Source organism: Carcharhinus amblyrhynchos, chromosome 4 (assembly GCF_965287045.1).
Source record: "Carcharhinus amblyrhynchos chromosome 4, sCarAmb.v2.hapA, whole genome shotgun sequence".
Lineage (NCBI taxonomy): Eukaryota > Metazoa > Chordata > Chondrichthyes > Carcharhiniformes > Carcharhinidae > Carcharhinus > Carcharhinus amblyrhynchos.
In genome coordinates this window covers 9414686-9427862 of record NC_137327.1, presented here as the reverse complement: position 1 = coordinate 9427862, position 13177 = coordinate 9414686, and the positions used below count along the sequence as shown (strand labels likewise).

The following is a 13177-nucleotide window of genomic DNA, read 5'->3' as shown; positions in this document are numbered from 1 at the left end:
AATGTTTTCTTTCCTAACACAGCAACATTTAACTCCGTACAGAAACATCCTGGATCATCTTAAAAACTTCTATGGCAAAGACATAAAGGCCAATTTATATCTACATTTATGACTACAATCTGCCAGTGAAAGCTAGCCAGAATGTCATAGAATCCCTACAGTGCAGAAGGAGGCCATTCGGCCCATCATGTATGCAACGACCACCATCCCACCCAGGCTCTATTCCCGTAACACCTCATATCTACCTTGCTAACTCCCCTGACACAAGGGTCAATTTAACATGGCCAAACAACCTAGCCCATCTTTGGGCTGTCAGAGGAAATCAGAGCACCTGGGGAAACCCACGCAGACACTGGGAGGAGGTGCAGACTCCACACAGACAGTGACCTGGAATTGAACCCGGGTCCCTGGCACTGTGAGGCAGCTGTGCTAACCACCGTGCCACCCGATTTTTCTTTCTATTTTCTCGTCTTTTTTTTATTTTATAAGAATATCCTACATTTAGCTCTTTACCCACGTCCAGATCTAAAACATAAAAGGCACTCAAAGACACCTGGAGGTTTTGTTAAGCAGCAATGAGTGATCTGTATATTTTTGTTTTCTTCACGAGATGTGGGCATCACTGGCATGACCAACCTCGAGATGGTGATGGTGAGCCACCTTCTTGAACCACTGAAGTCCATGTGATGTAGGTACACCCACAGTGCTGTTAGCCAGGAAATGCTGATTAATATATTGTGTCACGCGCATGTTAACTGATGTCTCAAAACTCAGAACCAAGTGATTCCCTAGTGAAGGAAGGTCATGCAACAGGTCAGTGATTCACAGCAAAGGAAGAATTCACAAGATGCCAAGTAAAAATTCCATAATCACATCATAAAAGTTGATTTTTATTTAAGCAACTACCCTATCACTATCAAGTCATGATGGAGGAGACCAACACATCAGTGCAAAAGATAAGAATGAAGCATTCGCAGCAACCTTCAGCGAGAAGTGTTGAGTGGATGATCCATCTCTGGAGGTCACCAGCATCAAGATGTCAACTTGCGGCCAATTCGGTTCACGACACGTGATATCAACAAAGGGCTGAAAGCACTGGATATTGTAAGGCTATGCGCCTCGACAATGTTCTGGCAATAGTACTTGTGCCCCACAACTTGCCAAGCTGTTCTAATACAGCTACAATGCTGGTATCTCCCGGCAGTGTGAAAAATTACCCAGGTATGTCCTGTAAACAAGAAACAGAGCAAATCCAATCCAACCAATTGCCGCCCCATTAATCTACTTTCAATCATCAGTAAAGTGGTGGAAGGAGTCATCAACAGTGTTACCAAGCAGCACTTACTCAGGAATAACCTGCTCACGACACTCAGTTTGAGTTCTACCAGGTCATTCAGCTCCCGAGTTGGTTAAAACGTGGACAAAAGAGTTAAACTCCGGAGCTGACAGTAACTGCCCTTGACATCAATACAGCATTTGACCAAGTGTTGCATCAAGCAACCCCTAGCAAAACTCAATGGGCATCAGGGGAAAACCTCCACAGGTTGAAGTCATACCTGGCACAGAAGAAGATGGTTGTCAAGGTTGGAGGTCAATCATCTCAGTTCTAGGAATCACTACAGGAGCTCCTCAGGAGAGTGTCCTTGGCACAACCAGCTTCAGCTGCTTCATTAATGACTTTCCTTCCATTATAAGGATGTAAGTGGGGATATTTGCTGATGATTGCACAATGTTCAGCACCATTCGCGACTCCTCAGATACCGAATCAGTACATGTTCAAATGCAACAAGACCCGAACAATATCCAGACATGGGCTGACAAGTAGCAAGCAACATTCATACCACATTTGGTTACCTTTGCTTTCCAGGATAGAATCTTAGAATCCCTACAGTGCAGAAGGAGGCCATTTGGCCCATTGAGTCTGACTGATCCCACCCAAGTCCATTCCCATAATCCCACATATTTACCCTGCTAATCCCCTGACACAAGGTCAAATTACCATAGCCACTCAACCTAGCCCGCACATCTTTGGACTGTGGAAGGAAACCGGAGCATCCAGAGGAAACGCACACAAACAAGGAGAGAAAACTCCACATAGACAATGACCCGAGGCCGGAATTGAACTCGGGTCCTTGACACAGTAAGGCAGCAGTGCTAACTACTGCGCCGCCCGAAAAGAAAACCAATGATCCACCAATATTTGAATTTGGATCGCTGGATTCAGAACCCAGAGGGATAATCTTGGAATAACAGCAGGGGAGAGGAACGCATAATGGTGCGTGGAGCATCTGACCTGGAGATGGGTGAGCTACATTGAGCATCAGATATACACAAGTCTAAACACACTGAAATTGAAGGAGCGGAAACAGGGGCCATCCCAGGGTGATTGGCTCGGCTGGGAGATGTTTAAGAGCACGTAAGTGGAGCTGCAGGGGTTGGTGAGTAGATGCAGCATTCCTGTGGTGAATGGAGGGTCAAAAGCTAGACACAGATCCAACAAAAAGAGCCACTGAAATGCACGTTGGATGAAGTTCATCTACAAATATAGAGCATACTTTAAAAGTGGGTGTGGTCTGACCTTTTCTTAGCTAAGCAAACATTAAGCCAGAAGCATTCCCACAAAATAAACTAGACTCTAAATGATTTATAATAAATCTTACTCATTTCATGTGATCATGATATGAAGTGAAAAGGAGGTATTAGAGTGAATTTAAGCTGTTGCTTATTTTCAGAGCGAGAGTGCAGATGGAGTTGAGAACTGAATGTTAAATGTTGAAAAGGTACAAATGATCGGAATTAAACCAAATATTGACATACTGCTGACGGTGATGTTATGGCAGTGACTACCTAATTTTTTTTATATTGCTGAAATCTTGAAATCCTATTCTAAACAGAGATTTCTTAGTAATTAATTACAAATTTAAACAAGAAGCAATAATAAAGAGCCCTGTTGAGACCATATATGGAGCATTGAGTACAGTTTTGGTCTCCTTATCCAAGGCAAGATGTACTTGCCATAGAGGGAGTGCAATGAAGGTTCACCAGACATATTCCTGGTGTGGTGAGATTATCCCACCAGGAGAGATGTGGAGGCTCAGTCATTGAGTATATTCAAGGTAGGGATCAATACTTTTTTTTAAAAGATATTTTGGAGATAGTGCAGAAAAATGGCATTGGAGGACGAAAAAAAAAATCAGCCTCCATGCCAACACTATAGTTAAGAAAGCCCACAATGTCTCTACTTTCTCAGAAGACAAAGGAAATTTGGCACGTCAGCTACGACTCTCACCAAGTTTTACAGATGCACCATAGAAAGCATCTGGTTGTATCACAGCTCAGTATGGTTCCTGTTCTGCCCAAGACCACAAGGAACTACAAAGAGTTGTGAATGTAGCCCAGTCCATCACAGAAACCAGCCTCCCAACCATTGATTCTGTCTACATTTCCCACTGCCTTGGGAAAAGCCAGCATAATTAAGGACTCCACGCATATGCTCTATTCCACCTTCTTCCACCAGGAAAAAAAGTACAGAAGTTTGAGGTCACATACCAACCAACTGAAGAACAGCTTCTTCCCTGCTGCCATCAGACTTTTGAATGGAACTACCTCACACTAAGTTGTTCTTTCTCTACACCCCAGCTATGATGTAACACTACATTCTTCACTCTCTCCTTTCCTTCTCTATGAATGTTATGCTTTGCCTGTATAGCACACAAAAAACAATACTTTTCACTGCACACTAATGTGTCAAGAAATCAAAATCAAATCAAAATGATCTAATTAAATGGAGCATGGTGGAAGAGTCAAATGGCCAATTCTGCTCCTATTTCCCATGTGACTGTATGGCTCCCAATTTCTCCTTTGACTGGTGCTACATAAATGCAAACTATATTTGTGCTGTGCAGCATTTGTGAAATAGAAAAATATCACACATTCTGAATGAGCAACCTCCATAGACAAGCATATAGGGGACCACTTGAATAAGCGTAGAATCTCAGGAACTAGTGTACCCTGATCCATAACTTTATACAGAGATGGATAGGTTCTTGATTAATAAGGGGATTAGGGGTTATGGGGAAAAGACAGGAGAAAGGGGATGAGAAAAATATCAGCCATGATTGAGTGGCAGAGCAGATTCGATGGGCTGCGTGACCTAATTTGGCTCCTATATCTTGTGGTCTTATGGCACTGTAAACTCCATGTTCTTGTCCACACCTTAGCCCCACAATGCTTATCCCTACCCTTGAGTTTGATCAATACACCACACAACTCTTTAGCCTCAATTCACACTGGCTAGACTATGAGTTAGATTTGCTTGCATATACTACAGATCTACATCTTGGAATGTTTACGTTCCTTTTACATCAGTGCCTTACACATGGTTGACAGGACCACACGATAAATACACAGATGTACAGATGGTTAGAGTGAGAGCTAGCGGCTATCACTGACTGATGAACATCAGAAATGATGATTCAGAAATTCTCAAACACTGTGGACAGATATTTCATGAACTAATCATTGGGAACCGATCCCTGTGTCTGAAGAATCTATTTTATTGGCAAGTGGAGTTATAACGTAAACTGAATTTTTTTCAAGCTCAAGCACTTGATGACGAATACTCTACTGCGACCGATTATAGATGTGAATAATTATTTGGGTTTCCAATGATTATTTCCTCAGTTTGGTGTTCTTTACCCAAAATGAAATCTCCAAACTTCTTTTTAACCAAACCCTGCCCACTCTACTGTAACCACCTCTGTTGATGGAGCGAATGCCCTCTACCAACAGTCCGGCACGTGCCACCCGGCAACAAGCTCGAAGGATTCTTGTGTGTCACTCATTCTTGGTCCGTCTGAGTCAGCGCGATATTTCCAGAGACATTTCACTCCCTGCAGTCTCATTGGAACATGGTCATAGTCAATCCATTCAGGCGGAAATCCTCCGCAATTTGCTTCGAGTGTCTTATCTTTTCAGAAAGTGCTTCAAAAACATCACTTTGGTCAACTGCTGTAGCCATTTTGTAAATAAATTCATCCAAGGACTCCAGGCCTTTCAGCCCAAGGTTAACCCCACAACCTGCAAGAAAACAGAAAGATGCATGTCTACATCGAATCAAAACCAAAATAACACCAGTTAACAATCAGGTACATGAAGTTCATGGCAATATCCAGGAGCATAAAGACAATTCATCAAGATGTTTAGATCAAAACTTTATTTTAATCCAGATTTTATTCATTGCATTCTGTAAAATTAATATAGCCCTGACTTATCCTTAGGAAAGGCCCAATTTACTTCACAGTGGGGGCAATTCTCCCAAAAAAGTTCAAAGTGCTGAATTCCCAGAAAAAATGGCATAAATCAAAATTATCTTTTCAGTGGGAGTTCAAACTAGAAGCTCTCACACTTTGTGCACAAATCATTAAAAGCTTAGGAAGGGCGTCTGACAGTTCTGGAACTCCACACATGTGCAATGGCCCCGAGCTGTCAGCTTGCTGGCCAGCTTGATCACTAGCCAGCCCAGGACCCCCCCAGTGCTGTCCCCCACTCCCCCATGGCCCAATTGCGGCCCCCACGACCAGCCCCAAATTCCAGCCCCCATTCCCCCAGCAGCGATGATTTCCCCCCACCAGCAGACCTCCCCACTCCCTCCAGCCTCAACCCAATGCCCAGTGGCAGTAGCAGCCCCCACCCATCACCTCTTAGGTCTCGCCCCCAATTGGCCCTACCCCCTTGGCACTGCACCTAAGCCCCCTTGCAACCCCCCCTAAGCCCCACCCCCTTGGCACTGTCTGATGTCTGGTGGGCAGTGCCAAGCTACCCCCAGGCATGGCCACTGTCTCTTGGGCAGTGCCAGGGGCACCGGCTGGCACTGCCAGTGTATCCCCCGACTCCCTGTGAGGCTCTAATTGACCCCCCTTCACTCCAGCAGGGTCGCCCAGTGGTTCTCTGAAAGTGGGGAGCTCGGCTGAACCCCCACAGAGTGAAATTGTACTGGCGGGGTGGGAGATGCTATCAAGCCCAATGAATTCAGTTCTGGGCCCGATAATCACATTTAAATTACATTAAAAATATATTAAAATGACTTACCTGGTGCTTCTGCCAGTTTTCTGTGTGATCCCGACCACACCAGATATCTGGAGGTGGGAGATGCGCGTGTGACAGGAACGCATGCATGAATTCTGTGAATCGGCAAACGCACACATCTCCCCACCCAATCTGCCAAAAAATTAGCAGTCGGAATGGGAGAATCACCCCAATTGCTGTTTTAAATGTATGGTCACGGGTATGAGTTGAAGTGTGGTGGACAACATCTGCTAAGTAAAGTCCCATTAACAGCGGTGAAATAAATGTCCAAGCGATCTGCTTTAGTGATGTTACCTAACTATTAGCCAAGAACCCAAGGGAAAATCCCTGATCTCCTTCACAAATCACAATGGGTGCTCACAGGGTTATTTGGAACACCTAATGAGATGTCAGTCCAACAACACAGCTTAAAAATGGGTTGGGTTTTTATTTTGTCGTCGTCTCAATGCACTGTTCCTAATTATCTCTGTAACACAAACACATCCTCCACTGTTAAGGAGCTAACCATCTCATACTTAGGTGCTGTAGACCACAGATCTGCGTGGAGGGAGGAATTCAGAACTGAAAACTCAGAAGTATAAGCTTCCCAGACGCCCTGAAACCTCCCTCCTTCAGTGTACCCAGCCAGGCGGTGGAGCGTGGCGACCAGGGGATTTTCACAGCAACTTCACTGCAGTGTTAATGCAAGTCTACTTATGACACTCATAAATAAACTTTAAATTAAAAAAAATGTCCCCACCGACTCCTTGTACTCAAATAGAATTTTTTTGTTCTCTTCATGTGCGGATCAAGGCTGCTGCAAGTCATTTGCACTCTTTGATTTTTTGAGAAAAAAGCCAAAGTAAGATCCACAGTTCCCAAAAAGAAGAATAACTAAATGAAACCTGGACAGTAGAAGGTTGGGTGGGGTGGGGTGGGGGGACTGGGGTGGTGGGGAGGGGTTTAAATTATCCGTTACCTGAGCTAACTATAGAATTCCATCTCTAGCTGAGGTACATTAACTCAGAGACTCCTGGATTGTTCCTGGAATATTTTGGCTCTGTGTTTATCAGCAGGATTTTTGGGAAAACATGACAGGAAAATTATGTTTCTCCATTCATTGGACAGTTATCTCCTTACCTGTGTCAAAGTTTAACACTCTTGCTGCCTCTCCCTCTATGGTGACCGCAATATTGTCCCCTTCGATGTAAGCTGCTGTGACCCTTCTATGTGACAGCATGATCTCGAAGAGTCTTCGGCTGCATTGCAGGAGGTGGACTGTCAGGTCATTCATCCTGGGCTCGATATCTGTTTTGTATGCATTGAAAGATTGATGGAATATATTCTTCATTATCTGCATGAAGGAAAAGAACATTTTGTTTGTGAGATCATCTCTCACTAGCACCTTTCATAGATCCACAAGTGATAATGTGAGTCCATACCAGGACAACTTTTGTCATATGAAGAGAGATTGAACAGTTTAGGCCTACACTCTCTGAAATTGAGAGGAATGAGGAGAGACCAAATCGAGGTATACAAGATGATAAAAGGTATGGATATAGCAGACGTGGAGCGGATGCTTCCTCTTATGGGGCATTCTAGAACGAGAGATCATGGTCTTAGGATAAGGGGTAGCAAATTTAAAACTGAGATGAGAAGAAGCTACTTCTCCCAAAGGGTTGTGAATCTGTGGAATTTGCTATCCCAAAGTAGAATGGATGTTGCGACAGTGAGTAAATTTAAAGAGCAGTTAGGCTGATTTTTAATTGGTAATGGGTTGAAGGGTTATGGGGAGAAGGCAGAGGCATATCAGCCATGATCGAATGGTGGAGCAAACACAAATGGGCCGAATGGCCTAATTCTGTTCCCAAAGCTGATGAACTTATTCATTTGTGGGACATGGATGTGGCTGGCTGGCCCACATTTATTGCTCATCCCTGGTTGCCCTTGACCAGGTAGTGGTGATATAACTGAGTAGCTCGCTAGACTGTTTCAGAGGATAGTTGAGAATCGACCACATTGCTGTGGCTCTGGAGTCACATGTAGGCCAGACCAGGTTAGGACAGTGTCTTTCTTTCCCTGAAGGGAATTAATGAACCAGATAGGTTTTTTCTGACAATTGACAATGGATTCCTGCTCATCAATAGATTCTTAATTCCAGACTTCTATTTAATGAATTCAAATTCCACCATCTGCTGTGGCGGGATTTGAAACCAAGTCCCCAAAATATTAGCTGAGTTTCTGGATTAATAGTCCAGTGATGGTACCACGAGGCCAACTTGCATGATTTCCCCAGCAGTAGATGTTCACAGTACTGACTCTCATAGAATGCCTCAAGGTACACTTCCAGGTCACTCCCAGCCCTTGTGGACCCTCAACTTGGGCCAACAGCGGTGTTTAAGATTTGTGATGCAGGTATCATGTTATGGCCAGACTGTTTGCTAATTTGGGCTGATGTGGGGGGCCCTTGGAAAAAATTGAAAGGGGATCACTATTCCAGGATCCTCACCACCATTCCTGCTTTTGGCAATTTGTGCCAATGCTGGAGAAGAATGCAGAAGAAGACTATGTTAGCAATGCCAATGCACCTAACCAGCACATCTTTTGGACTGTGGGAGGAAACCACCCTGGCCAGTGGAAGTGCCAGCCTGTGCCTCCTTGGCACTGCCCATCAGGTATGAGTCAGTGCAAAGGGGTGGAGCGTATGGGAGAGGCAAGGTCTTGGGGGCGATAGGTGAGGGTGGGGTGCCCGCTGCCACTCTGTGTAGGGATTGGCAGGGGAAGCAGTGATCCGGGGGGGGGGGCGGGTGCATGGGGTTGGGCCCAGGAATGGTTGGGGGGGGCTAGAGAATGAGCTGTGATAGTGAGGTGAGAGCCAGCACTGTGGACAGGGGGGGGTGGAGGGAGGGGAACGTCAGGGGTCTGGCCAGCAATCGAGCGATGATAGGCCCCAGCCCCTGAAATTTAATGATATTCACGCTGGTGACAAAATGCAGGCCTTTAGTGAAATATCATCGGAATTGACGATAAATAACTTGTGTTTGCAAGGCTCCCTTCCTAATTTCTGGATACACCAAAGCATTTTTACAGCCTATATAATCAATATTTTTTTGAAGTGTAGGCATTGTTATAAAGTAGGAAAAGTGGGAGACAATTTGAGCACAGCAGGCTGTCACACACAGCAACAAGGTAACGACTGGATAAATTGGCCATTAACGGATAAACTTAGTCATTTGGTCCCATTCTGATAGAGGGATAACTACTGGAAAAACACAACAGAGAACTACCCAGCTCCTCATCAAGTAGCATCTTCTGGGAAGACATGAAGATGGTTTGATACATTAGTTGAAGGTCAGGGTGCAGACACAATGGGTCAAAGACCTTTTTCTGTGTTGTAAAACTATCACTAAGGTGATTTAATACTTGTCCTCTAATGAAATGGAAGTCACTGTAACTGGGACATTTCATTTAGTGCATCATCAGGTTATTTCTACAGAGAAAACTTCAGCAGTGAATATTTCTGCTTTATCCCAATGACCATTAAACAGATTACCAGCATATTTAACAATAATGGCCATTTAAGAGACACCTTTGAAAAATAAATTTAAATTTACTCTGCAGGCAAACACGCACATTGACACTTTTTTTTAAATTCGTTCATGGGATGTAGGCATCACTGATTGGGCCAGAACTTGTTGTCTGTCCCCAATTGCCCTCAGACTGAGTGGCTTGCTAGGCCATTTCAAAGGGCATTTTAAGAGATCTGGAGTCACATGTGGACATTATCCTCACAGGACATTAGTGAGCCAGATGGAATTCTATGACAATTGACAATGGTTTCATGGTCATCATGAGACTTTTAATTCAAATTTCACCATCGGCCATGGTGGTATTCGAACCAGAGCCCATGAGGCAATACCCTGAATCTCTGGATTACTAGTCCAATGCCAGTATCACTGTGCCACTGTCTCCCTCTGAATATAGTTTTGTTGAAGAGATAACCAAGAAGGTAGATGAGGGCAGTGCAGTTGATGTTGTCTACATGGACTATAGCAAGGCCCTTGACAAGGTACCGCATGGTAGATTGTTGCATAAGGTTAAATCTCATAGGATCCAGGGTGAGATATCTAAGTGGATACAAAATTGACTTCTTGACAGGTGGTTGTAGAGGATTGTTTTTCAACCTGAGGCCTGTGACCAACGGTGTGCCTCAGGGATCAGTGCTGAGACTGTTATTTATCATTTATATGAATGATTTGATGAGAATTTAGGAGGCATGGTTAGTAAGTTTGCAGACGACACCAAGATTGGTGGCATAGTGGACAATGAAGAAAGCTCTCTCTGATTGCAACAGGATCTTGATCAATTGGACCAGTGAGCTGACAAATGGCAGGTGGAGTTTAATTTAGATAAATGCGAGGTGATGCATTTTAGTAGATTGAACCAGGGCAGACTTAGTCAGTTAATGGTAGGGCACTGGGGAGAGTTACAGAACAAAAAGGGGTACCAGTTCATAGCTCCTTGAAAGTGGAGTCACAGGTGGACAGAATGGTGAAGAAGGCATGCTTGGTTTCATTGGTCAGAACACTGAATACAGGAATTGGGACATCTTGTTGAAGTTGTACAAGACATTGATAAGGCCACACCTGGAATACTGTTTACAGTTCTGGTCACCCTATTATAAAAAGGATGTTATTAAACTAGAAAGAGTGCAGAAAATATTTACTGGAATACTATCAGGGTTTGAAAGTTTGAGTTACAGGGAGGGGTTGGATAGACTGGGACTTTTTCCTCTGGACCTTAGAAGGCTAAGGGGTGATCTTATAGAGGTCTATAAAATAATAAATAGTTAGGGGAGTCGAAAACTAGAGGGCATAGGTTTAAGCTGAGAGGGGAGAGATGCAAAAGTATTCAGAGGGGTAATTTTTTCACACAGAGGGGGGTGAGTGTCTGGAACAAGCTACCAGAGGTAGTAAAGGCAGGTATAATTTTGTCCTTAAAAAAGCATTTAGACAGTTACATGAATAAGGTGGTATAAAGGGATATGGGCCAAATGTGGGCAATTGGGATTAGCTTAGGGGTTTAAAAAAAAGGGGTGGCATGGACAAGTTGGTCTGAAGGGCCTGTTTACATGTTGTAAACATCTAAACCTCTATAGCACAATGACTCTATAAATCAGGAAGACCCCAGTCTAAGTTTCTGGGTTTTACTGAAGTCAATGGACAGAGTGGCAGTAGAGGTGCAGGAACTGGTCTCAGTGTCCACATGCCAGAGAAAGGTGCCGAGGGAGGGAGGTAGTGGGAGGAAGAAAATCAATTTAATCAGTCAGAACTCTCACAAGACCAGGCTAAAGTCCAACAGGTTTATTTCTGTAATCACGATCTTTCAAAGTGCTGTTCCTTCATCAGGTGAGGAGGAGCAGCATTCCAAAAGCTTGTGATTTCACATAAACCTGTTGGACTTTAATCTGGTGTTGTGAGGCTTCTTACTATGTTCACCCCAGTCCAATATGGCATCTCCAATGTAGACAGCGTTGCTGGAAAGTTGCCAAGTGCAGGTGGAAGGTTGGCGGGGGGCAGGGGATGGGGGGGTGGGGGTGGGTGGTGTTGGCTAGCAGGGAGGAGTTGGGGGGAGGTTGATCCCTGGGTGTTCTCACCAACATTTATCCTTCAATCAATCAACATCACAAACAGATCTTTTCATACTGCAGTTTTCTGGGACCATGCTGTGGTCACATTTCTCTACTGAACGACAATTGTTACACTTCAGAAGTGCTTCATTGTCTGCAAAGCACTTTGGAACTGCTCAGGGTCACAAAAGTGCAGTACAAGTGCAAGGCTTTCTTTGTTGCATGAAAGCTTGCAAGATTAAAGCTATTAGTTTGGTGTTCTTTGTATAATACTTGTAGAAATGTTGGATGGAAAAGTTGATCTTAAAAACCATCGTATGCAGTTGTTCAGCCAATCAGCTTCATCCTCTCTGTATTAGCCTAGAACAATCTGCCAAAAACAATTGGTTAAAACAATGTTTAATTAATAAGTTGTATTGAAGCTGGTGCAAATATCTGTACCGAGTAAAACTGACACTGAAGTAAGGGCTATCTGCAATGACAGTTACTAAGAGCAGGCAAAGGCCACTTGGCCCCTTGGGCCTGCTCCGCCATTCAATAAGATAATGTTTGATTTGCTTGTAACTTCAACTCTAAATTCCTGCCTACCCCGATAACCTTTTACCCCCTTGTTAATCAACAATCTATCTTGCTCTGCCTTAAAAATATTCAAAAATTCTGTTCCTATGGTCTTTTTTGGAAGGGAGTTCCAGAGACACTCAGCCCTCAGAAAAAAACATTTCTTGTCATCTTTCTTAAATGAGCGACTCCTTATTTTTAAAACATGACCCCCAGTTCTAGATTTTCTGACAAGAGGGAACATCCTCTTCACATCTACCCTGTCAATACCCCACACGATCTTAAAGGTTTTGACCAAGTCACCCTTAGTTTTCTAAACTCCAGTGGATACAAATCTAATCTCTGCAATCTTTCCTCATAAGGCAACCCACCATTTCCCGGAATTAGTCTACATACGGTCTTTGAAATTCTCCCGAGCATTCGCATCTTTCCTTAAATGAAAATGCCCATAGTGTATGCAAAACGCCAAATGTGGTCTCACCAATACTCTGTACACTGAAACAAAACCTCTCAACTTTTGTAACCAATTCCCCTCACAGTAAAAGATAACATTCTATTCATTTCCCTTACTACCTGAAAACCAGGTTTTGAGATTCATGAATAGAGATGATCACTATTCAGATAATAACTGTCCTCTTTTATACTTCCTGCCAAAATGAACAATTTCACATTTGCCCATATTATACTCCAATTGTCAAATTTTGGTCACTCACTTAACCCATGTTCTTTTGTAGCCTCGCTTGCATCTTTTTCACAATTTATTTTTGTGTCGTCAGCAAATTTAGCAATCCCTTTATCCAAGTCACTTATGTAAACTGTAAAAACTTGAGAACCCAGCACTGATCCCTGTGACACACCACTCAGCACATCCTGCCAAACAGAAAAAGACCCATTTATGCCTACTCTCTACTTCCTGTTGTCATT

At 43.6% G+C, this 13177-nt stretch overlaps 1 protein-coding gene across 1 annotated transcript in view; it reads right to left on the bottom strand.

Annotated features, from left to right (window-relative positions):
- Positions 1-825: 825 nt before the first annotated feature.
- Positions 826-13177, bottom strand: part of LOC145341777 (uncharacterized) — a 127321-nt gene continuing 114969 nt past the window's right edge. Inside the window, exons 4-5 of the mRNA XM_080186702.1 lie at positions 7207-7420; positions 826-5079 (exon numbers count right to left, since the gene is read on the bottom strand). Of these exons, the coding sequence (XP_080042828.1) occupies positions 4901-5079; positions 7207-7420 (393 nt within the window). The 3' untranslated portion in view covers positions 826-4900. The remainder of the gene's footprint in view (positions 5080-7206; positions 7421-13177) is intronic.